The 26,277-nt window shown below is 36.8% G+C and overlaps 1 protein-coding gene across 1 annotated transcript; it reads left to right on the top strand.

The window, feature by feature from the left end:
- Nucleotides 1-322: 322 nt before the first annotated feature.
- Nucleotides 323-26,048, top strand: BRCA1 (breast cancer 1, early onset). Its single transcript, XM_009326617.1, has 21 exons — nt 323-390; nt 504-603; nt 2,710-2,763; nt 3,095-3,175; nt 3,684-3,772; nt 4,718-4,868; nt 5,524-5,624; nt 6,582-6,627; nt 7,100-7,242; nt 7,738-11,118; nt 11,787-11,872; nt 13,571-13,745; nt 17,509-17,834; nt 18,509-18,596; nt 20,117-20,194; nt 20,730-20,770; nt 22,446-22,529; nt 22,953-23,007; nt 24,217-24,290; nt 24,814-24,874; nt 25,945-26,048. Exons 2-21 carry the CDS (start codon nt 524-526, stop codon nt 26,046-26,048), a joined length of 5,298 nt encoding a protein of 1,765 aa, XP_009324892.1. The 5' UTR covers nt 323-390; nt 504-523.
- The last annotated feature ends 229 nt before the right edge of the window (nt 26,049-26,277 follow it).

The raw sequence follows: 26,277 nt of genomic DNA, 5'->3' as shown, positions 1-26,277 counted from the left end.
GGGTGCTGGACGGCTCCGCTCCGGCCTGCTGCAGGGCCTGTCCCTGCTCCTGAGCTGCTGCCGCGTAAAGGTCTAAGTGGTTTCTCTTTGTTTTCAGGATTTGTGATACTTGCTGTAGGGTCTTACCTGTGCCGCTTGGTGTAGGCAGTTCGCAGGGTCCTTTGTGTAAGCGTGTCTGCTGTCTCCTTCACATGCTTTTCCACCTAGAATGCGCCTTTTTTTCCCTGTGTTATGCTTGTGTGTGCCTTTGCCGAGTTTCTGCTGAATGCTACTTCTGTAAACCCTTTCAGTTTGCCCCTTTGACTACAAGAGGCTTGACAGGTTTTAACTGTAAACATTCAGAGTAAGAACTCCAGCAGCGCTGTAAAGCCTCTTTTCAAGAAATAGCAGGTAAGTATTCGATACTGTTCAGCATGTTACAGAAAAGCCATACAGGAGAAAACATGGTCACGGGATGCAACAGATCAGAAACAAAACTGATTACTTTTTTTTTTTTTCTGTAGAGTATTTTTGGATGTGAAGGATGGACTTCTCAGTGATTGCTATCAGAGATGTACAAAATGTGCTTTCAGCTATGCAGAAGAACTTGGAGTGCCCAATATGGTATGCCAGAATAATGTGAACTCTATATTAGTATAGTAAATGAGCCTTTTGTTTTTCTCTCTCTTTCTTTTCCTTTCTTTTCAAATGCTTTGTCAGTTCTATGGGCTATCAGAAAGCAAGAAGAATTGTATTTCAAGGCTAAGTATATTGATGTTTTGTAAGGCTCAAGTGAGAAAGTGTAAGGCAGAACCTGTATTTTGCTCTTATGTTGTAGTAAATTTTGCTTTTCTATTACAACCTAAATGTATCAGTAGTCCTCTATCCAGTGAGGAAAAAAATGTAACTGATGGGATTAGAGTATTGTTTGTATGGATCTTTGTCCTTTGTCTCTAAAAGGTAAGAGAGTTCTTTAATGCAAACAAATGCTGAAATAGCATCGATTCTAATTAAAGCCTAGATACCTGGAATGTCTAATAAGCTTTTGAAAGACTCTTGCTTCCATTGAACCAAACTGCTGAAGTTTTTTTTGTCTATGGTGGCAAACGTTTTTAAATCCTTACATTTTAAATCCATTCGGAAAGATTTTACTTTACTGCCATTGGAAAACCAAAATAAATTCTGTGTTGGTAATAACATCTATTACAAAGGCACAGAGCAGAAAACATAGAAAGTCTGCAGCACTATGCAGAAAAAAAAACTTGCATCCAAACTTTTCTGAAGAGGCAACATGCTTTTTGCTGAGGTATCGCCATTGGATGGTTGGCTTGGTTATTCATTGACTTAACAAACAATGTTACAAGAGCTAGACTAGAAACTGTTTCCTACATCTGCTGTTCTTTATTGCATGTGGAATTTGATGGCATAATGAAATATCTCAGAAAGTGATTTTACACAGTCTGGTACTGCTGATTGATGGGAGGAAGCTGACTTCAACATGGAATGGAGATTTTCAATGTCTACTTTTTTTGTATTTGTGCAATAAAGATCACGGAAGTGTGTACTGTTTAGCTTAAATAGCAAGACAAGTTGTAATGGCAGTTCAAAACCAGGATTTTAATGCACCTCGCAGTTTTGTTGGTAATTATTAACTGGGCAGAAGGCTGTAAATATGGTGAGGTTGGGCCTGCCTCGCTTTATTTCCATATGTGACATCAAGGCATAAAGGTATAATCTTTCTTTTCTATTATGGCAAATTAAAATATTAAAACATCCAAAAATATGAATGAATGAGATTGGGGAATGAATAATGCATGTAAAAGTAATGCTGAGGCTGCTTTTGACTCTTGGTGTATATTTTACTATAGGCACAAGTTAGACTGTTCTGCAATAATAGCGTTATATTTATTTTGGCTGTTTTTGTCCAAGTTATGTTGTTGTGGTAGTTTAATTGGAATCATTATATAAACTTTTTTACATACTGCTAGGTTGTAGACAGAACACAATCACAGAGAGGCTTCCTTATCTACATACACAGCCTATGAAACTCATGAAACCTTTCTTATGTAACTGGTATATGCCTAAATTAAGGCAGTATTTTTTTAAATTATTGTTTGTTTATTTGTTTTTAGTATGTGTTCAAGGTAGATTATATTTTAAGGTGAGTTGAACAAATTAATTGGTTAGAGCTTTTCTGAAAGCCCTAATATCAAGTTAAATGTTCATTTTCACACTGTGCTAGACAGGAATGGGTTTAGAATAGAAAACCAGGGGGGAAAAGGAATAACTTAAATATTTATTTGTGTTGACACATCTGTGCATTTGGTTTATACAAACATAGTAAGAGTCCAGTGGGCTTCTGAACCCAACAGAACTACACTGTCCTTTACTCTTGTCACAGGAGGTCAGCGTTGAAAAAGAAGACATTGGTGTTCTAACACCAAGTTTTTTTTTTGAACTGGCATTTCCAGAAAATGCTGTCTTCTTGCCAGAGGCAGACAAAGATTGTGAAGAGCTAGTAGATATGTATATATCACATAATGACAGTATTTGTTACTGTACCTGGTTCTCAAATGAAAAATTGTCAAATGTGTCCTATTTTTCTTCCCCACCAAGTTTGGTTTTTTTTTTTTAAGTTCGGAAAAGTGACTATTTCTGAATCTTATTTTGTTGCTTCTATTTTATATGTAACTTCTGTGTTGTTGTTTTCCTTCATTTTTCTTTTTGTAGCTTGGATGTGGTAGCAGAGCCAGTTTCAACAAAATGTGATCACATATTCTGCAGGTAGGTTTGAAAATTTGCAATTGTGATGCTTAGTCAATCTGTTCTTATTCTCCATGTATACTTCTTTTCTTTAGTGCTAATGGTGTATACTGTGTTTTGATAACTTAATGTGTCGCTATTTTAGGGGAAAAATCAATTCTGAATAAGAAATAACTGCAGTTTCACAGATGTGTCAAAGGGAATTGATTAATTCATCATAACACCAAAACAAGAATACAGGCATTCAATTTGATAATGAAGGATTTCTACTAAGTGGTACACACCTAGGCTCAGTTTTAAAGAAAATAAAATTCTCCCTTTTGTTACCCTTGTGATTATTATTTTCTCCTAGGTTCTGCATGTTCAAACTCCTCAGCAAGAAGAAAAAAGGTGTGATACAGTGTCCTCTCTGCAAGACTGAAGTTACCAAGAGGTAATGCATCTTTGCAAGTGGGCTTGAGGATGAGAAGTTTGAACTCTGAAGAAAAGTTAATCATTGTCTTAAAAATGTCTTAGCAGAAGACAAGGAAAAAAGGAAAGGTGGTTATTAAGTAAACTGTCAGTTTCTAAAGGAGTAACTCTTTAGTGCCTTACCTCAATATAAACTTTTTTCAAGTGATTGCAGGTGAAGACACCATTCTTAGCAAATGTTTGTGCTATCAAGTATAGACTGTATTATTGTTCAGTCATTACAACTAGTTTCTCTGTGCTAAACCTACATGAGGGAAAATAGAAATTTTCACTTTGTGAGAGTTTTAATTCCCGTAGTAATGGTTGTTTTGGGGAATTGTGTTGTTCTTCCTTGGCAATAATTTCTCATTATCTCATCTTCCACTATGCAGTTTTACTCCTTTTTTTGTTCAGCCTAAATTCTAGGAGAACTATTAATAGCTTACCCATACATTTGTCTTAAAACAACTCATGTGGTGATGTTATTTCAGAAGTCTGAAAGAAAATTCCAGATTTAAGCAACTAATTGAAGGATTGTTGGAAACTATCCATGCATTTGAGCTTGACACTGGGGTAAAGTGTAAGTGTTGTGAATATATACCACCCCTTTTTTAAATTAGATTTTGACATTTGTATCATAATTATTTGCAGGGTATCTCATTTACTGTGCAGTACTCAATATGGAAAGAATTATCAAAAGTGTTTTCTTGGATGTGGAAGCATAAGTTCCATTAAGTTCCCAAGGTTTTCCTACAATAACCTCTTGAATAGTCTTAAGGGTTTTTACTGTGCGTTTGATGACTCCAACCAATCTTATTTTCAATTCCTGAAATGTGGCTGAATGTGTATCAAATAATCTTTAATCTATAACTGTGTGGCACAGTCCTGCTCTTGATTATGCCCAACCTTGCAGCGTTAATTTCTTAGACAGTCTTAGAGCCTGAATTAGCAAGAGCTATAAAAGTGTATGTTAACTTGTCCCATTCAGATATATCCTTTTGGAATCCAAATTTATCCTTTCTAGTACTCAGTGCCTTGTAAAGAGTATTGGCAAGTCAGGCACAGGCTGGTTTATATTTTGGGAAACAAGATGATGGTGGTGGTTTGTGGGTTTTGGTTTGGGTTTTTTTTCTTAGTATATTGTGCTATAAAAACTAGACTTTCTTTTCAAATTCTTTTCAACTTTTTCAGTAATTCTAAAATCACTAATAGATCCTGTTCTTGCTAGATTATCCATATAAGCAAAATTGGTTGGGAAAATTAGTTGGCAAGATCAAGATTTTACTTAATACTTGAAGAGTACTCATAAAGAACAATCAGGCTAATAATTCAATCAGATTTCTCTCTGATAATTGTATTTTAGATGTATATGTGCTAGTTGCATAGGGTCTATGCAAGGCTATTTTATTAATACATAATACCTGTATATATAAAATAATATATATGTATAATTATATATATAATATATAATAATGCTCAGTGTAAGAAAATATTTTTGCTTTTTTTTCCTATTGACATTTTTCAGTTTTAAACAGTCATCACTTTCCTAAAACATCCACAGAAGCCACTGCTGCTGAGTTCCTGTGTAAAGAAAGTTCTGTCATCCAAAGTAAGGGCTTCAGAAACAGGAAAAAAAGTGCTGAAGAAAATGGACAAGAAAACTGCACCTTGGTATTTTTTTTTTCCCGATTTATTTTTGTGGATTGTTTAGTGTTTTATTTGGAGTGTGTATACATGCATATACATAAATGAATGGAATAGGAGATTTTGGTTTGCTTTCAGATCGCTGTTTTGACTTGAATATTATTCCAGACAAGGACATCTAAATATTGTCTTCCTAACTTACTTTAAAAAGTTTGCATAAATGACCTGAACTTAAAGATAATATTGCCATAATATATTCTGTTACTGAAACTAGGGTTGAAAGCTTTTTTTGTACTGCTTGTTTAATGAGGCTGTCTAACTCTTGGTAGGCTTTTTACTTTTTTAGAGGCAAGACCATGAATATGTCTTAAGAATTCTTAAGATATTACCCAACTTAGGGTGATTGCTGTGTGTATGAGTTTGTTCGTGGTACATTGTTTCTTGTCTCATCTGCTCGATGCTGAATAGAATGTTAAGTAAGATAAAATTGTTAATGTTTTGAGCTGTTAAATGCGTGATAATTGTTTCTATTAACACATTCCATTACTGATATCAGTATGATAAATTACATGTATTGGATTTTTGTATAGAGGCTGCCAATTTAAATACTTAGTTCATATGTATCAGCCCCCCCCCCGCTGTAGTTTAAATAATTACTACTCATTTTTTGAAAAAAGCCTACTGTTAAAAATTGGATACACAGCTTACAGATACCAGGGTCAAAAGGTGTCCTCTAAGAAACAAAACCCAGAAATGTGACTCTGAAAAAGGGATTTATATAGAGTTCGGTAAGATCTGTTGTAGATCCACACTGGTTGAGCTTATGTATAATACTTGGAAAGTAATGAAAGGTGATGAAGTTCAAAGTCTTCATAAACACTAATTTCTCCTTAACACCCAAAATGAGAACAAAGGGACAAATGGTGGACAATTCAAAGTTGGTAAATCAAAAGGGTTTGTACATAATTTATTATATTGTAGGAAATAATGCTGCTGTAGTAAACCTTTAAGGCTCAGTGTACAAGATCCAAAGAAGAGAAGATGCTTGCAGATGTGAAAAAAGTTGCAGTTGTTATAACTAATGATAACTACTGTTTTCTAAAGAATATTAAGCCTTGTCACCAGTGCTTGAGGCTCTAGTTAATAACCAGACATAAGAATGAAATCTAATTGAGAAAAGAATATTTCATTTCTTTCTATCCTAGCTTTTCAGAACTTCCTTTTTATCTGGTGCTGACTGTGGTGAGAAACAAGATAGATGCTGTGCATAGTTTATTTTCTCCCTGTTCCTTCAAGGAAAGAATTGCTCCTTTTAATAGAGAGCATTCATTGCCTCTCTTTTATCCTTACTGCTTCTGCCAAGATCAATCAAGGGATCTGAGACAGAATTCATATATATTGCTCTGACTTCCAGTTCAAAATTCTAAATACTAGCAGCTGTTTCATGTATAAATTTAGAAATTAGAAACTAACTCTTAGCTAATTAACTCTTAGCAGATCTCTGTTACCAGTTACTGTATTTAAACATAAGTTTATGCAGGAGCCGTGTAGATATTAATACACAGAAATAATTACAATTAGGCAAAATCCTGCACAATTGAACTTGATTTCGTCTGATGAAAGTTGAAAGCATCTACCTCTAGAAAGAACTAAGCATGCATGCTTCTGTGATAATAAATGCTGAGTCTGGCAAGTCATCTTTCTCTGAATCATTTCAACCAGAGTAACAGCCGATTTGTTTTTAGGCTCTGATTCATCTGAAGAGCTTTTTAAACAGGCAAGCAATGCTGGGTAAGTAAAGGTGATTAAGGAATTCATATTTTCTAAAGACAATAGTTCAGTATTCTCATTCCTATGTTTTAGTTTCTTAGCATAGGACTGATAGAATTCTTCAAGCTGACAAGTGATTTTCAACTTCGAGGGCATCAGGGTAGAATGGGTAGCTGACTCCCATCAGTTTCTCATGTAATATGCTTTAAAGCTCTTTTCTAAATGTTTTGTTGCTTACGCAGACATTAGATCTTCAAGAGAAAAGCATATGCTATGCTTTAGAAACTAAATGTTAAATTCAGGAATGTGGGAGGGGATCTTTTAAAGACATAGTCTGAAACTCTGAAGGGATCTAGTTGTGGCGAGTGTCAATCATGAAGCCTGACTTCTCCGAAAACTATTTCAGAGAGCAAAAAGGGAAAATTAAGTATCATCTTCTATTATGTCTATTGTAGTTTTCTCTGTAGTGAAAGTAGATTTTCTTTCCCAACAGGTTAGAAGACAAAGAAGCGCTTCAGGTTTCATCTCAAGAAAAGCTAGAAGAACTTAAGAGTGCTGAGAAGGGGAATGAATATTCTTGCAATACACAGCCTGACGAGCTGGGTGCTAAAGAAATAATTCTACCAAATGTCATAGGTGTGTTTGTTATTTTGGTGACAAAAATGACTAAGCTTGAAAGAAAGACCACAAGTTAACATTTTGATTTCACATGATTAAATATATATACTTGCAGTCTTGTATGTTGTAGTTTTGTTGATGCCTACAGCTAGTGACAGTATAATACGAGACTGTACCTGTAGACTAGATACTTAAAATGTGGATATTCTGTGCACAGGAACAGAAGGGAAAAAAGTAACTTGATCAAAGCGCAAAACTTACTCTATTCTACATAAGCCATATTATCCCTTATAATACAAGTTGAGAGCACTGTCTGGTAATTCATGTAAGAAGTTGGATGAACATATGTCATGTAATTTGATCTTTCTCTAGAGGGAGATTTGTGCAGTGTAATATTCTGTTTTGGGGGGAAATAAGAACAGTTCTTTTAAAACAAAGTAGCCATTAAGCTTGTCATTGTTCTTGTGCGTGTAAAATAGGGCTTAATAATTTACAGTACCTATAAATCTTCAGGTGAAAGTGATTTCTCGAAGGAAGGCTCGAGCAAGAAGAGCATTCGGAGCATCACTGAATGTGCCAAACCTGGCCAAGTGAATATGACTGAATACCGGAGTTCTCCTTTAAATGTTCCTGCTGTAGACGTACTCACAGAGCAGTGTGACAGAATAGGTAATGCCAGTGCCTTAAGGAATGAGGACACATCTTTCTTTAAGAACACAGAAGAAATGGATGCGGAGCAAACTCGGTGCAATAGTAAAAGCAAAGAGTTTGACTTAAAAGATAGCTCAGAGAGCAGGTTGGATAAAAGCAAGGAAATAGATATTGTACAAAGTGTGGAAGCTGTGGAAGTGTATGAACCCGAGAACAATTCTTTCCATGAAAAAGAACTTCCTCTAGAGAAGCCACTTCAGCCAAAGACACTTCACTGTGCTACCCTGAATCAAGTCTCTAGGAAGAGACTGAAGCGAAGCATTCAGAAAGTCAATGAATGGTTTTCAAAAAGCAATGAGATTCTGTCTTCCAATTCTTCCCAGGATGATTCTGCTGGACCAGCTGATGATTCAGGTGAAGGAGATACATGTTTATCAGATAAAGATTCCTGTATTTCAGAAAAGACTGACCCTATGGTAGATTCCATGGAAATTGCAGTGGTTGAAGGAAACAAGAGATGGTCAAAACAAACAGCAGATAGCATCAAAGACAAAATATTTGGGAAAACATACAAGAGAGAGAGGAAGTCAAATGCCCCTATTATCCTGAAAGAGATTTTACCTACTACAAAAGAGGAAGATGTGGCTGCTGATGAGAAGTGCTTGAATAATTCCAGCAAAGACAGACTAAAGCGAAAAAGGAAGACTGCCCGTGTCCTGCAACCTGAGGATTTCATCAAGAAAAAAGATACAGAAGAGGTGGATGGGTGCCCTCAAAGTGCTGACTGGTGCCTTGGAGATGCTGAAAAGAAAAGACGTGATGAAAGTTCTGCTGTTACTGAGAGTCGCCTCTCTGAGAATAGAGAGGATAATACACTAGCAGAACTTGAGGAAGGAGGAGGATCCATATGGAAAAAAGCTACTGAAAACGTGACTGGCAAGCACTGCGATGGGGAGCTAGAACTGAATAACTGTGATCAGAAAAGCACTAAAAAAAGAAGTTCTGCAGCAAAAAGATGCAGGCATTCTACTAGAACCATGTGTGCTCGACAGTTAGAAGTGGATAGAAACTCTGTTTCCCCTGATCCAGCTGAGCCACAGATTGATAGCTGTCTAAGCAGTGAAGAACCAAGGAAAGTTGATTCTGAGCAAAGACAAGTCAGGCGCAGCAGGAGGCTTCAGTTACTTTCTGAAGAAATGACAAAAGAAACAGGAAAAGGAGTAGTAATTAAGGGAGCAAGAAAGTATGACAGTGATCATGAAGGGTCTTTCTTTGGAGACCAAAGGAATGTGTTAGTTCACGCTTCTGAATGCAAAGACCTGTGTGAGCCCCAGGGTATGTTGAGTTACAAGCCACTCACTAATCTGAAGAGTGGTGATTTGAAAACAAATGAAACACAGATTAGTCTAAAGAATTTATCTGACACTGCAGAAACTGGAAAAAGTCTCTTCAATCCTACATCTTCATGTCAGCATTCAAATTGTAGTTCCATTGCACCTGATGCAGGTTCTCAAGAAGGTGAAATACTAGGTAGCCCTTTCCTCCTACAGTCTCCTTCAATGACTGTTGTGCAAACTGCTTCCCACCCCACTGGAGAGATGACTGAACCATGTACTACTTTTCCCTGGGATAGTGGACATGATACACAAAATGTTCCAGGGGACTTCAGAACTGAAAAGTTGCCAATGGCTAAAAATGTTTTGGAATTGACCAAGGAAGCTGAAGATAGTGACTTAGACACACAGTATCTGCGAAATATATTTAGGCATTCAAAACGCCTATCATTTAGCCTTTATCCTACTCTCATGAAGGCGTGTGCAGTAGAAGATGCTGCTTCTGAAACTTTAAAGATATCATGTGCTGATCAGTTAGAAAATAAGCATAGCAAATATTTTAAAACAGAAAACTCACAAGAAGAGAAAACAACTGCTGAGAGCTTGAGTAGGGGTTGTGAGAAAGAGAAGCTTAAGGCCTGTATATCTGCTTGTGTTAGTCCTGTGACTTGCTTTGTGGGCAACACTGAATGTATGCACACAGGGGAACATCAAGATGTTTCACAGGTTGCAAATCAAGAGAATGTGACACCAATAAGAATGGGTACTGCTAGGACTGAAGACAAAAACAGATCACAAAAAGGAGAGCAGGGAAATGAAAAGACAGTGTCAACTGACATAAGGATAGAAAACAAGTTGAGACAGAATCCAATAGAAAGTAATAGAAGCCAAAGTGATCAGAGTAATATAGAAGAGCACATTTTCAAAAGAACTGATTTAAACACAGTTGATGAAATACGCTTCAGTTCAGAAAGGAATCAAGCAGGAAAGGCCAAAGTTGTTGATGGCAAAGCACCAATACTGCATTTTCAGTCCAGATCAATGATTTGTTCTGCAACTTGTCAGCAAAGGCCTGCTGAATTCAGCTATGAAGTCACTGAAAAAAAAAGTGGCAAAAGAGAAAGAAAACACATAAAGGGGAATGAAGAACAAGCAACCCGAACTGCTAGCACAGGGATGCCTGAGTGTTTAGTTACAGAGGCTCTAGAAGAACCTCTTAAAGGGAGTAGTGATTTTACAGGTTTGTCTGAAACCCCTGATGGCTTACTGTGCTCTGATGACGATATTGAAGAGAGCACCAGCTTTTCTGAAACTGATAGGAAAGAGAGATCTGCGGTGTTTGTAAAAAGAAGTGACAATGCCCTGGTAAAAGAACTACACAATAGAAATGTTGGTTCTAAGCCAAGATCTCGAGGTATTCAGAGAACTCGAAGAAGAGCACAGAAACTGCAATCTTCAGATGAAGAATCTAGCGAGGATGATGATTTACCATGTTTTCAGACATTAATATTTGGCAAATCAGAAAGCACACCTTTGCAGATCAATAAACAAGTGACATCTTTGGTAGATTCTTCAGTAAGTCCCATCACATTGCCTCACAATGGAAGTCATGATGACAATAATATGCAGAAAATGCCTGAAGCTGCCCTAAGTAATGGGTGTGTTTCACCAAGCCAGGAGTCAGAATGCTCCGTCAACTTATTTTCTTCCCAGTCCAATGTGTCTGAAGAATCAGTTGATGGAGCACAAGAGCTGAAGAAAGCTTTAATACGAGTTTGTACATCCAAACAAGTGAGCAATGTGAATGAGAGTAAAGAAACTTTTCAGAGTTGTAATGGAGGGCTGAAGAGAAGCAAAACTAACTTCAGAGATGAATGCCAAGAAGACCCAAACATGGGAGCAAACCTAGGTACAAACCAAGATTTTTATTTCTGCAGCTGTGTGTGTGATGTCATTGCACCTAGGTTTTTGGTGTTTGCATGGGAATTTTGTTCTGTATTTATGTGGTGCTTGCTCTTTTAAAGGAATGTATCAGCCCTAAACAATCAAACAAAAAACCCTCAGTGGTTTATTTCCTGAAAATTAAGTTCTCCTAGTATTATTTGTTCAGGGCAAAAATGAATAGACTGGGTACTAGAGGCTGGATTGAGTCTGTCTGATGGGAATTAATTTTTGAGTGAAATGCGAGCTTTCTTATTACAATGTGATACTTGCATCTATCAGCAAAATTTCATAAAGCCTACCTAAGCTGTTTCACCAGATGAAATGTTTGTTGAAACTGGCTGTAGAATTCTGTAGTGCTTATTTTGACCTTTTTATGGCTTTCATAAATATTTAGACTCTTTCATCACTATTGAAACACTTTGAGTTCTATTTACTTTGCCATATGTGTGACATGGTATTCTTTGAAATGTTCACTTAAAGTAGATCTGTGCTTCTAACTTAAGTGTTTTCAAAATTTGTCTGAACTTTGGCTAAAAGGTCTGTGTGTAAGAGGTTATGGATAATGTTTGTTTTGGTGTTTTGTGGTTTTTTTTTTTCTTTCACTAACTCAGATTTTCTTCCACCTTCTTCAAGGTGAAGCATCTGGATATGACAGTGAAACAAGTAATGTAGAAGATTCATGTGGACTGTTCTCTCAGGGTGAAATCCTTACTACACAGGTAAGTGAGTTTATGCACTAAATTCTAAAAGCAGTTTGCATTCTAGGATATAAGCAAGTACATGAAAGCTGTGAAGTCAGTGTAGTGGAAAACTGCTTTCATCATAATTCTTTGTGTCGCTAGGTTCCAAGAGCATAATTAATGAAGAATTATAGAACTGCCTCTATGCTACTGTTCAACTTTGCCCTCCGTGGTAATATTACATGCTAGTGGCCTTCACTTGTTATGTGGTATTGATTACAGTGCTTAATTGTGGGAGATGTTGGGTAATGAATCTCCACACTTGACCAATGCTGGAAACCTCAGATTCCTGTATTGAAAAGTTTCATTGATAGGAATTTATAATGATTGGTGATAAGGATTGGATTTGCTACACTATGATATTTAGAAGCATGGAGACTTGCCATCTAAGGGTAAAGATTAAATCAAATCATTCCATATTAGAATATTATAGATATAAGGCCCAACAGGCAGTGTCCAATGAAAGGTGTGTCTAGCACAGTATGTTTTCTCTGCTGTTAATTTCCTGATTACTGCTTAATGGCCTGACTGTATGTATTGGGTGATTGGTGTGGGGGTTTTTCGGTTGGGGGTTTTGGGGGTTTTTGTGTGTGGGTTTTGGTTTTTGGGTTTTGTTTGATGGTTTTTTTTTGGTTTTTGGTTGTCGGGGGGTTTTTTGTGTTGGGGTTTTTTGTTGGCTTTTTTTTTGTCCTCTGTAACTTCAAGGTAGATCTTATGCCAAATCTCTCTCTTCAGCATTAACGGCCTCATGGGTTTTAATGTATGTCAAGGAAAAATGAATTTAATTTTTGTGCTTTACGGGTGATTTTTCTGTTTACCGCATCAGTGCAAAATGCGGTCAACTGGCAGGACATTGCTCCCTGATGTAGCTTCATTGATAGAGATTCTAGGATAAGCCTGGGTTGAATGGAATAGTGGCAGCATGGATTGGTGGGGACTTCTTTGGTTTGTTGTGTGATGGGGGTTTTCTGTTTCGTTTTTTGGTGATTCAGTAACAAGGAAGTTCCACATGGTGCCAGTGCTACAGCTACAAATGGTAATATTCAGTGCTGTGGAAACTCCTTTATCCTGTATGGTGAAGGTTCTAGGCTTTTAAAAGGATCCTTTGAAGCCCTGAGCTGCTCTTATGAGGGGGTGTATATGACATGTTTTTAATAGAGGGTATTGTAATTTTTGAGAGAGAAAGTAAGGAAGAGTAGGATGAAATATTTTATTCCTTTTAAACAGTCTTCGGGACTTTCAGTAATGGTGGAAAGTGCAGTGTCTCAATACTTGGTGTTCATGATTAAATTTTAAATTAAGTGGCTAATGCAAACTAACGCAGTTGGGGCAAAATTGCTTTAAAAGAAAACTGTGCAGAAGCTTGTGGGATTTTTTTTCCCCAACTGATTAAACTGTGGTGAGCCATCTAAACTGAAATAATTTGAACAGCAAAATGACTGTGCGGTTGGTTGTTTTTTGGTTTTTTTTTGTTTGGTTGGGTTTTTTTTGCTTTTGACTTAGCTTGTGTGCATTATTTGTTACAGTAAAAGCACCACAGTCACCTTTTGAACACATGGTAAAAACTAATTCAAAATAATTTTGCTGTTTCTAATTTTCAAGCGTTTGTTAAAGAAATTAGCAAACTCAGTTTTAAACAGTAAGACTAATGTTGGCACAATTGTGTATCCTTTGCAGCAGAAGAATGCTATGCAAAATAACCTAAAAAAACTTCAGGAAGAAATGGCTGTGCTTGAAGCAGTGCTAAAGCAGCATGGAAGTCAGGACTGTGAATTTTTACCTGTTTATAGGGAACTGCCACATTCCAGTAGCGAAGGAACACTTGGAATGGAACAAATGAGACAAGAAAGAGGTAAATAGTGATGAAAACCTTTCCCAGCTTTCTTACAGTTGTATGACTATTACTAGTTCTTTTTTCCCCTCTAGCACAAATTATAGTGTTAATTTAAAATTGATATGTTAGCAGAATTTTACCTAAATTCAGCTGTTCAGTGAGACATACATGTTTTATTTATAATTTAGGTACTACACTTAGTCTAAAAAACTCCCGTTACAGATCTGTGTGAGATTACATGATGTAATTGTATAAATTGTGTGAGTAGGCCTTGTGGCTTGGCAATACTAATCCATGTTGCTGTTCTGTCAGTTCTAGTTATAGTCTTGTTTTCTGTCACTGGAATGGGTAAGGGACTGGAAGAGTGGCTGAACACCCAAAAGGACTTCGCCTCTATTGTTGTGGTAGAAATTGTTCTTTAGCATATCAAGGAACAAGACAGAAATTAGGTTAGGTATGTATTGGCTGTCAAAAGTAGTACAATACAGGTCAGGCTACTGATGGGCAAAGAGGAGGAGAATACCTATAGTGGTGTGTAAATCTCCTGAACAGGGCATGAACACAGAGTTCCTAGCTGGAAAGTGCACAAGGCAGTAAATAAATGGTGAAGAATACGCTAGTAATCGCCAAAGGCTTATTGTATATTGAGGATAAAGTGAGTTGCTGCCAGCTATGTAAGTGATGGTGAGAGGGCTTTATTTAAGGTTTTTCTTTGAGGCAAGACAGATACTGAGATTACTGTTCTGACAATCTATGTGCAACAGAGCATAGAGCATTCTTTGAACAAAGCCTACAGTAAGTCCAGATGTTCATTTTTGAACTTTTCAGTGTTCTAGAAAGGCACCCAATGCTGATTTCAAGATTTCCAAAGATAAATTGCACCAGTGCTTTATTATCCTACTTGCTGCTAAAAATTTATTTCTAATTCTGTGGTCTTACTTCAGTCAGTTATCTTTATTTTCTGAGGGCAGCTACAATAACTTAACATCCTGGAATTCAAAGTTACTTAGTGTCTTACCATGCCTTTACTGTGTACGGTTTTCACTGTGGAGTCTTTTCTATCTAAATTCAAAGGCTTTCATCACTGCCGTGGGTGCTAGCCAAATATCACAAAACTGTAGATTGCTTTTGATCTCCTGAATGATGGTGTTGTACAGTGTGAGGTATGAGACCTTTAGATTAACCTCTATCTTTAAAAAAAAAAATACAACAAACATAAATTGTTAGCCAATATGGTGCAGCTATACCAATGGGTCTTCTGCTTGTGTGTTAGTAAGTTAGTTTTTGTTGTCAGTGTCATCTGCATCAGGAAGCTCCTTCATGGAGAAAAGGGAGCTAAAACAGAAAAAGTGAAGAGGCTGAGCCTTTGAAAGGTACACAGTGGTTTGTTCAATTCATTAAAAAATCTGAGGTAACAGCATCCTTCCAGTGGCTGCTGCTTTGATACTTGGATTCCTGACAGGAAAGTAGGGCCATTTATTGTGGAAAAAATTCGCTTTAATCCTCTTCTGATTTTGTGTTACTGATTTAACAGCTGCACTGTGTTTTCAGCCTTCTCTCTATCTCATCTTTTGGACATCTTGAGCTGTTAAAACATTAACAGTGTATTTAACACTAAAAGACTGGTTACAATCCATGCTTAGTTAACAGAGCTCGTTGAATTGCGTGGCATTCAACCTTACTACAGTTTGAGAATATTATTCATAGAGAAGACTTTGAAATGTGACATTTCTAAGCCCAGTAGGCCAAATTGGTAAGAAAACTGTAAATAGACTGCTTGAAGATTAAGTCAGCAAATCAATGGTTAGTTTCCTTCGGATGGGAAAACTACTTAAAATAATTTCATTAATACAACGCATGTTTACGTTGTTATGCTAGAATATGGATTTCTGACTCGTAAAAACTTAAACTGATTAGAGTTATTGATGGTTTGATAAAAATTACAAGCATCAAATAAATGCCTCTCTACTGCTTGTGAACAGAGATATGGTAATATGTTGAGGGGATTCATAAACAAACTGTGCTAAATAGTGTAAATTTGCCTTCGGCCTATTTTATATCCTACTTTTTCCACCTAAGACATAACTGACATCTTAGTTTTGTAGATGATTTAATATGTGAAATAAAATGTAGTTGTTAGCTGTGCTTCAAATGGCTTAGTATTTTGTGTAGACTTCTGTTTTGGGACACTTGTCTCTCTGAAGGGTATCTGGATTGAGATTTTAGAGAATGCTTGACTTCTTACCTGAAGAAACAATTAAGAACAGTTACTTTTATTTTGCTTGTTTAAGAATTATTTTTCTTTTTTAAACGGGTAGAGTCAACCTCAGAAGGAAATTTTGAAAATCATAAATGCAGCAGTTCAAAGGGATTTTCAGCCAACGATTTCCATGTTATACCAAGTGATTCTCTCAACAGTAAAAGCAAAGAGTTAGAAAAAGAAAGGTAAATGTTTTTGTTTTGTTCTGTTCTGTTTTGGGTTTTTTTGTCTTCTAATCTTGTATTAAAAAAAAAAGAAAAAAATCTTGAAATAAATACCTCTCAGCTTTTGAGCAATTACAATAGCTTAGCTGTTGCTACATGGTTCTGATACTTAGAAGAGTAAAAAAGGTATTAAAACCAATTTCCCTCTCTCAAGGTCTCCAGAATTGTTGCTTCCATCTTCTAAATCCTGTTTGTTAAAGAGAACAGATTTGGAGAAAGGCCTTCAGTGTGACAGTGTTCTGAAGAGCAAAGCTCCTACTGAAAAGACAAAACCTGTGCAGGAAGCAGCGCAAGAATATAGTCAGTGTCAGCTTGAAGCAGGTAACATTTAAGAGGGATCCAACACATTTTGCTTTCTGCTTTTTTTTCCTGCTTGTCCTGGTTTCGGCTGGGATAGAGCTAATTTTCTTCCTAGTAGCTTGTATAGTGCTGTGTTTTGGATTTAGGATGAGAATAATGTTGATAACACACTGATGTTTCAGTTGTTGCTGAGCAGTGCTTACACTAGTCAAGGACTTTCAGCTTCTCATAGTGCCCTGCCAGCGAGGAGGCTGGAGGTGCACAGGAAGCTGGGAGGGGGCACAGCCAGGACAGCTGACCCCAACTTGCCAAAGGGATATTCCATACCATATGACAACTGACTGAGCATTGGTCAGCAGGTGGTCAGCAATTGCATTGTGCATTGCTTGTTTTGTCTATTCTTTTATCATCACTATTATTTTCCCTTCCTTTTCTGTCCTATTAAATTGTCTTTATCTCAACCCACGAGTTTTACCTTTTTTCCAATTCTTGTCCCCATCCCACTGGGGGTGTGTGAGCGAACAGCTGTGTGGTGTTTAGCTGCCTGCCAGGTTAAACCACAACACTGCTTTTTTCATGTTTTTACATACCAGCACAATACAACTTTTTTTTGTAAATCAAGGATTTTAATTTATATATTCCTGGTCAATTTAAAAAGATGTTACTTCTTGTTTGGTTGGTTTTGTTTGGTAGCCCAGCTGTATCGCTGCCCATCAGGATGGGGTTGGACAACATTTTGACAGTAATGGGAGTTATTACCTGTCTCGCATATAAATTGGTCATTCTTGACAGATATGCTACTAAAAGTTTCACAGGTATTCTAGTGTCTCAGCTATAGATCAGGAAAAAGTAACGATAGAGGCAAAGGTGAAGTAATAAACAAATAAGGAGAGGAAGTGACTGCAGCATTTAAACTTAAAAGGTAGGGCAACAGCCTTCCACCATGACTACAAGAAGGATGAAATTGTTTCAAGGAGTAATTTTTCTTTTCCTTCAGAAAACGCACATGAGCAGAAATCTGGAACCAGGCTAAACAGTGCATCTGTCTTATCAAATCTCTCTGGAAATGTGACCAGGAATCTAAATAGCTCTTCCTCCTCTGTAAGGCTTCTTAACCTTCGAACTGCAGAAGCAACAAATAGTTCCGTTGTAGCTCAGAATGCTAATAAAAGCTGTGCTCAAGAATGTAAATCGAAGAGAAGTGTCTGTTTTCCTATATCTGTTCCACACAATGCCGCTGGGAAAGAAAATGCTACAAGTCCAGTTGTGACTAACAGGAAAGAAATGTCAATTGTGGCATCAGGTCTGAATCAAAGTGAACATGTAAGTATATTTCAGAAGTTTTAGAGATCACGTGTTAATTGTTCCTGATTACCACTGTAGTCCTCAACATAGAGACATCTAAGTACAGTAGAAACTAATCTTACAGGAATTGCAGATCAGTAATACAGCAACTCAAGTCAAACTTTTTCACTCCTAGAAGTATGAAGAATGCTGTCTGTAAATGGCACTATTAAGCCTAGTGAAGTTTGAACTTTTTAAATGACTGCCTACTGTCTAGGGGAAAGCCACATTATTCCAAAGCAAGAGGACTTTATTTCTAGAAAGCCCTGGTGCTTGGGGGGGGGGGGGGCTGTTTGGTTTGTTGGTTCCCTTCATGTTCTCAGATGCTGCTTCTTTACCCAAATTCAGATCCATAGTGAGGATTTCGGTAATTAATCAATTCTGAATTGCTAATAAACTTCTTTCTACAATTCATTTCCAGGAGCATATGACTTCTGGTTTATAAACTACTGACCGAGAGCTCTTCTTTACTTTAGCCTGTTGAATGGCGCCAAAATTATTGACTTTTAAGGAAATGTACATTCTGCGTGCCAACACAAATAAAACCATTACTTTAAAGTAACTGTCTTCTTATGTTATACTCCTATAAACTGGAGTTGTTGGGTATTTTTAATCTGTTTTGCTAGTTATTAATTTTTTTAACTACTTTTCAGTTGGTGGTCCAGAAGTTTGCAAGAAAAACTCAGAGCACTTTATCTAATCACATTACTGAAGGAACAACCCATGTCATAATGAAAACAGGTTTGTTGGGAGCTATGTGAGCAAATCCTATATTTACACACCATATAGAATTTTAACTCTAGGCTAACCAACAAGCAGACAGTTCAGCAATAAATTTGAATAAGTTTGAGGGGAAGGTATCAATTGTTTTCTTCTCTATCATAATTCTTTTGTTTAAACTTGGGAATCATTCTATTTCACAGAATCAGAGTGAGGGTATGTTTTGTTTCCTTGTGTGGTTTGAAGTTAGTGTTACTTAATTACTTTTCTTTCTCCAGCTGTTTGGTCACAATTTTCAGGTGTTTACAGCATGTTAACATGAAGTAGTTCAGAACAAACCAAAAAGAAAGCAAGATAGTTCCTAAAGAAATGGGATACAAACGTTCTGGAAATAAGATGCTACTTTGGTTTCCTAATTCATTGCAGGGATTATAAATGCTGTTTCATTCTAAATTTTGGAAAGAAACTTATCTTTAATAGAAAACTGGAAGTGGGACTTAACTGTATGTGTAACTGATGGTAGTTGATAGTGAAGGTGTGCTTGTACAGGAACAAAGCAGCACTACCATTTCATAACTATTATCCACATGCTTAATTAAGGTATTTAAATTAGGTTTTGCTCTTCGGTAGAGCTCAAGAATCCCATTATTAAAAGCTTGAAGGAACTTTATAGAAACTTCAGTACAATACTACAGTTTCAAATTTGACAAATGTGTTCTGAAACAGATAGCATTATATTGACTTCAGGAAAGCATAACGTTCATCAGTAACATTAAGTTACTATATTGCGGTGTGTAGGCATAGGTTATGTTTAAGCTCTCTACTGAACCTACCACTAGCTTTTAACCAACATATTCTTAAAAAGCAAAGTATTTTGAGCCAAATCTGGGTGTGGATATGCTATATACTGTGCTTGCATTTTGCTTCATAGAAGCACTTATAGCTGGCTTATATTTGGATACAGTCTATCGCATCAGCCTTTCTTGCTTGTGAAAACCAACATAGAAAAGGAGCCAGAAAATCCTGTTACTTCAAATCTGTGGACTCCATTTTTGCCTTTTTCTTCAGGAAGTGTATCACAGACACCATGACCATATGTTTTTGGAGAGGTAGATTGTTCCGTCTTCATACAAAATACAGATAGGATAAACTGCCTTCTGAAGTTGTGCCTGTTCTGGTAGAGTAGAAGATGATCTTAAATGACTAGTCATCTAAAAGTTTATGCCAACATTAGGCACCGAATCCTACTGTTAGCGTCCTCTGTCTTGACTAGTATTCATGCTTTTTCTTGCTTCTTATCTTTACTGAATAACTAAAAAAGGGTTCAGAAATTGTACATGTAGTTAGTTTCTGCTCATTTCCTTCAGTTTAGTAGAATCAGGACATTAGAATTTCAGAAGCTTTCTATAGATGGTCTTGATATTTTGCTGCTGCACTTAGCAAAAAACTTGCTTTTAGGTACAAATAACGTCAGCTGTTCTTGGTGGGTTTTTTCACTAATGGCAAAACTGAAAGAGATCTCATTCTTGTTTGCTCTGCAGATAAGGAGCTGGTGTGTGAACGGACACTGAAGTACTTTCTGGGTATTGCAGGAAGAAAATGGGTAGTTAGTTATCGGTGTAAGTACAACTTGTTTTGGAGCTAAATGGTCTCTGCCCTTCTACCACAAATGTACTCTTCACTTGTTCCAGTTAAAAAAAAAAGAAAAAAGAAAAAAAGAAAAAAAAAAAAGGATCTCTTCATGTCTTGGCATCTGACGTTTTGCAGAGTTTCTTCTAAATACTTTAAAATAAATAAAAAAAACAACCAACAAAAACAAAACAAACCCAAACAAACAGCAACATCAAGCTTCTTTCTCTTCTGAATACTTTTCCTGCTTTCAAATAACCACATTGGATTGCTCGCTACCTTGACAAAAGCCTTTCCTCCCTCTTAATTTAAATCTTTGAGATGCATGGCATCAGTTAGTGCAAAATTAGTATTATTTATAAAAGGTAAAAAAATTATTTAAGTTCTTTCAGGCATCATACAGTATTCAGTTTCCCTTAGTACAAATACCTTCTGTTTAATATAGCAATGAAGTTAGACTGTTGGCAGTGGAAGGACAATTTTGCTGGATAAAATGACTTTTCCTGTTCTGATCTTTTTATTTAGGGGTAATTCAGTCTTTTAAAGAAGGAAGGATACTGGATGAGGTACGTCTTTTATCTTAAGAGTGAAATGTCAAATGTGTAAGCAATGCTGTTACATTGATAGACCTGTTAGTAGCCTCAGATATTGTCTAAACATTTAATATATGGAAATTTGGCTCTGAAAACTGGGATTCTAGTTTTACCAAATGCTAGGACCAAAAGCCACACTTAGGCTATATGTATTCATTGTTATTGAAGACATAATGGGTCCCTGTTATTTTTTTGGAACAGGTTATAGGCACTTTTTTTATAAGTGTTCCTACTGATGTTGATGGATTACAGCATATAGGAAAAGATCTGTCGTCTTCTTAAAGAAATAATGTCAGAACATAGCTATATACATAGTTTTGTTTTGTTTTTATACTTTAGAAATTCGTTCCAGCATTTATTACCTTTCCTAGTAGAAATGGCTTATTTGATATGACCCTGATTTAGGTGGATTTTTGTATTCCCAGGTAGCACTTGGATTTTCATTCTCTAGGACAGATTTCTGGATAACGTCATGTTAGTGACACAGTATGGATTTCATATATCTAATGAGCAGAAATGCCCACTTTCTGGTATGAAATCCATATGCCCTTTTGTCAAGCCAAGGCTGAAGAAGAAAAATCTTAGTCCCAAAAAGGCCCTAGGAAGGGGTATTAAAGGCCCTCCTGTGCTTGGGGTGAAAGGGGGAAGTTGCCACAGAACTGACTGGGAATGCTAGAATATGGGACAGCTGTTAACATTGTCACACACTCTCACATTGCTTTAAGCAAGGAGAAGAGCCTCCAATTGTATTCCCAGGTAGCACTTGGATTTTCATTCTCTAGGACAGATTTCTGGATAACGTCATGTTAGTGACACAGTATGGATTTCATATATCTAATGAGCAGAAATGCCCACTTTCTGGTATGAAATCCATATGCCCTTTTGTCAAGCCAAGGCTGAAGAAGAAAAATCTTAGTCCCAAAAAGGCCCTAGGAAGGGGTATTAAAGGCCCTCCTGTGCTTGGGGTGAAAGGGGGAAGTTGCCACAGAACTGACTGGGAATGCTAGAATATGGGACAGCTGTTAACATTGTCACACACTCTCACATTGCTTTAAGCAAGGAGAAGAGCCTCCAATTACAATGAAAACCAAATATTTTTTTTTTTCAAGTAAACTGGAAATAATGCAGCTGCTCTTCATAATCTAGTAGCAAGTTAGACTGCATGGAAGTTTTGGAGAAGTTTCAAGAAAGTATTGGAGAAGTGGGAGTTTGAGTCAGATGTAGGCCTGAAATTATCAAATGCAGCACTGTATTTGTTATTAATCTATATACTAAGTGAATGCCTTGAAATAAAATAGATGTTGAAGATCTAGAGGTTATGTACTGATGTCTCATTTGATAGAAATTAATTTTTACTGATAGAAGTTAATTATAGTCTTGGAGTGTGCCCCTTTTACACAGTTTGCTAGACTACTATACAGTTTGACTATAATTTGTTTCTTTAAAAATTGTCTGATGCTGCAGGGGTTTCATTACTGCTCTCCATCATTTTTCTTCAGAAGTCTTTTAATTAATTTTCTGCACACACCTAATTGTAAGGTTTCCAGTTCTGAAATCTGACAACTTCTTCCTGTTCTGATCCGGAATTCTGTCCAGCAAAGTGTTCTCGGTCTCTAATTTCTGATTGCTTGTTTATGTTATGTTCCAGGAGAACTTTGAAGTTAGAGGAGATGTAATCAACGGAAGAAACCACCAAGGTCCTAAGAGGGCTAGACAGTCTCTGACTGAAAAGGTATGAGCACATCAGGGAGGAAAATCCTGTCCTGCTGTGACTGTTTCAGATATGTGGCTATGCTAGCTGAATATGTGGAACATCTTCCAATTTCTCTGCTGTTCCGTATATACAGAGTTGTACAAATTAAGCATTTTTATACATGAAAGGTGAGCTCTGTCAGCAGCAGTGCAGATATGCTGAAGTGACTCACTATGCTTAGAGTGAATGGTGTCTTTTTATAACATCAGTATAGGATAGCACAGGGTTGGGGGTTTTTGATGATCATCTTCTGTTTTGTAGGTTACAAAGAGCTTCAGATACACCTTGTGAAACAGCGATAGCTTGATAACCAGTCCTAGAAGTGCAGTGAAACCAGCATATTAAGTATTGTCCTTTAAAGATGCCGTATATACTCTGTTAACGTGTTCCTTGTTTTTTCAGATCTTTAAAGACTTTGAGATCTGTTGCTATGGACCTTTCACTGATATGACTACAGGTGTGTCATTTTAGTGGAATTAAATGAACTCTAGGGATAAAAAAATATTTGGAGGGGGATTGTGTGCATTCATCGGAGTTTTACATTTGACCTCTCCTTCGATACTCTTGTACCTCTTTTACTCTGAAACTTTCAAAATACCTACATGAGGTATAGTGTAGGTAAAGAACTTTATCCAGTTCTATCTCCAGATAGAATGGAAATGGTGTTCTCTGCTATTTGGATGTCCTCAGAGAACTGCTCTGGCAATTTTGCTGTGTTTCCAAACAGGCCTTTTATCTAGTTTATCTCTGATTCTCTAGCAATGAAGGAAAAGCAGTAATACCATGCTGTCTGGTAATTGGTTTAGATGCTATTGAACACTTGTATTTGAGCATTTTTTTCTTCTGTCTTAGTAAACAGTTCCTAAGTATTGTTTTTCTAGCAGTTGACACATCCTCAGTGTAATCTTCTTGCTAGCAGCAGATGTTAAAAGTGAAACAGACAACAAAGCCAGGAGTTTATATATAAAGAAAAAGCTGGGCAGGATAGCTTCTTTCTGTTAGTTTAAAATTGAATAGTATTGTAGATGTTTTGAAAATTTAAGCTAGAATTTTTCTACTTAAAATATTTGTACCTCTCTTCCCATTTTTGTAGCTTATTCAGCAGGTACTTTCCGACTTGTCCAATATAACTTCATTTTTGACTGGATGAAATATCCTCACATCTCTTGACATTTACAATCCTTACTACAGAGGATGCAGTGCTTTCACCTGCTGCAGTGATCATCAATTATGGCTCTTATACTTGAGAGACTTACTTATCTTCTTCACTATCAGTTCAACAAATTGGTGGAAATTAAATACTTTGGCTACTTTTGTTAATGAGAGATAATCACAGTTCTAAATTCTGATTTTTTATTTTAATTTCATGTCTTAAATCCTTATAATAAGAGGAAATAAATTGTTAGTGACTTTCTCTTTAAGTTTTGGGCGTGTGGTGTTTTGCTTTTTCAGAGTTTTTTGTTTTGTTTAGTCCTGACTAGAGGGTGAGTTGATGTTCCTCAGCAGGCTAGAAAGTGAAAGGACTTATTCTCTACTAAGGCTTTTACATTTCTTTCAAATGGTGATAGTTTGTATCTTGGAACAAACACATGAAGGCTTAGGGAATAGTATCAGTTTCAACGTGATATAAAACATTGAAGTAATAGACTTTATCTGATCTCTTCAGAACATCTAGAATGGATGGTGGAGCTTTGTGGTGCCTCTGTAGTGAAGCAACTTCATCTGTTCACACACAAGACAGTAAGTATTAATGAATGTTACACTTAACACGGTGAACGGTCTATAGTTATGTAATACACAACATGTTGAAAGATTACATGGGCTTGTCAAAGACTAACATACCTGTATGCATCAGAGAGAACTGTCTGCGCAGGAATGATGCCAAACTGCATGGCAACAGTTCTTGTGTTCTAGGCTCTGGCCACTCTGTATTAGAAGACAGGCTAACTTGTAGTGGAAAAGTGATCAGAGTACTCTATGTAGGCCAGATAGCTAATCTCTCTTGAAATCAGCACTGAGCCTCACTTCCCAGCACAAAAAGCCTTTAGTGCCTTAACTTAGTCACAGCATTCCTGGAGAGAGATCACAGAAAAATCTTAGAACTAATGTCTTTCTCTCTCTATTACCACTTCTTAAAGTTCTCTCTGAAGTGATGCACTGAAGCAGAGTTAGCCCAGTTATCACTCTCTGCAGTAGGTGTGAGAGTGATTTAATGACAGACAGATAACAGTAGCATTTTTACTTTCTTATCTTGAAATCCTAGAATTCTACTGCTGTCGTGGTTGTGCAGCCAGATGCATGGATGGAAAACACGGATTATAGAGGTAAAATGACTCACTGTCATGGACTGTTTTATGATACACATTGAATGTCTTTATCACCTCAGTCCTTTTAATAGTTAAATATCAGAGAGGTTTGTAGAGGAATCAAAGTAAAATCGTACTGCATCTAGAGATGAAGGTATGTCTTGGAAGAAAAATCTGAAAGGACAAGGTGTATTATTTCAAGAATCAGCAATAGAGTCTTAAAAGATAGTCTGGCAGGCAAATCCTATTCTTGGCTTAGTTGCCCTGCATATCATCAGCTTTATGGAAACTTTTCTGATTGGAGATGGTTTCCAAAAGGTGGGGAAGCATGCCCCATGGAGGACTAGTAAGATCTAGGAGAAAGCCTCAGATGAGACAAGATTCTCTTGGTCTGGAAAGAATATCTAGCTACAAAGTATTGACTGATATAGCTTTGCCTTTTTTTTTTTCTTTTTTTTAATCAAAATGCTCCAGGGAAACCATGAGACTTTGAAAGTGCAAGTGTTCCAGACTAACTTACTTTTAAATGAGAGTGGGAGTTATGGGATGAATGGGAGCTAGTTAGGCTACAGTGGAGTTCAACAAAAAAATTGAGCAGGAGGATGATGTAAAAACAACAGCTGTTTCCATGGCACTGGGAAAATGAGAAAAGAAAGAAAAAGATCCTGAAACAGTGAAGAACAGTCTGGGAGCACTTCAGTAATTTTCTGTTGCTTCTCTCTTAATGAGACTCATTGCTTGTCACATACTCAGTATGCCTGAGCAGTCAGGAACTGAGGCTCTGTCACTGAGGTCTTAAATTAAAAGATAACAAGGACTGCACTCTTTGCTTTTAGTGTTTATTCCATGGTGTTCAAAACTTCCTGCCTGACCATTTGACAAACAGCTATTCTTTTTGGAGCTGCAATAATTACCTGCATTGTTAAAAGCAGTAGTAGTGCCACATCACTGTTTTTAGACTCTTGTTTTTATCAAGGCCTTTAAAATGTTAAAGCAAATAGCTTAATCTGAAAGACATCAGTAAGCTCACCTTAGGCTTGCTCTGACTCATTGATAATAGTTTTATCGTTTGTGTCTTTGTCTTACAGCAATCCAGCAAAAGAACAATGTTGCCATGGTGACTCGAGAGTGGGTATTAGACAGTGTTGCTTGCTATGAGTGCCAGGAGTTCGATGCTTACCTTGTGTCCTAAGGGCGATCTGCAGTTCTTTTTCCCTTGCTCAGAAATTCTCATCAGTGCTGATATTTTGGTAATTATTTTAAGGACTGGGAATTTTTAAGTCACTTAAGCAGAGATTACGTGCATGTAGTGTTCTTGTTCAGAGTAAAATAACTACATTTTTATTAACAATAAAGTTACTTAAACAACATTGCCATATAAAGATGGAATTACCTGCTATTCTTTAACATTTCTAATTTCA

The sequence above is a fragment of the Pygoscelis adeliae genome, unplaced genomic scaffold (assembly GCF_000699105.1).
Source record: "Pygoscelis adeliae isolate BGI_AS28 unplaced genomic scaffold, ASM69910v1 Scaffold421, whole genome shotgun sequence".
In the NCBI taxonomy this organism is placed as follows: Eukaryota; Metazoa; Chordata; class Aves; order Sphenisciformes; family Spheniscidae; genus Pygoscelis; species Pygoscelis adeliae.
This window is presented reverse-complemented; position numbering and strand designations above follow the sequence as displayed.

What these genes read in the sequence shown, in the direction of transcription:
- BRCA1 (XM_009326617.1), top strand. Translation starts at nt 524, where the DNA reads ATGGACTTCTCAGTGATTGCTATCAGAGATGTACAAAATGTGCTTTCA. An exon ending in AAGACTGAAGTTACCAAGAG is followed by an intron (nt 3,176 to 3,683) that starts GTAATGCATCTT and finishes ATGTTATTTCAG; the next exon opens with AAGTCTGAAAGAAAATTCCA. An exon ending in CCATGTCATAATGAAAACAG is followed by an intron (nt 18,597 to 20,116) that starts GTTTGTTGGGAG and finishes TTTGCTCTGCAG; the next exon opens with ATAAGGAGCTGGTGTGTGAA.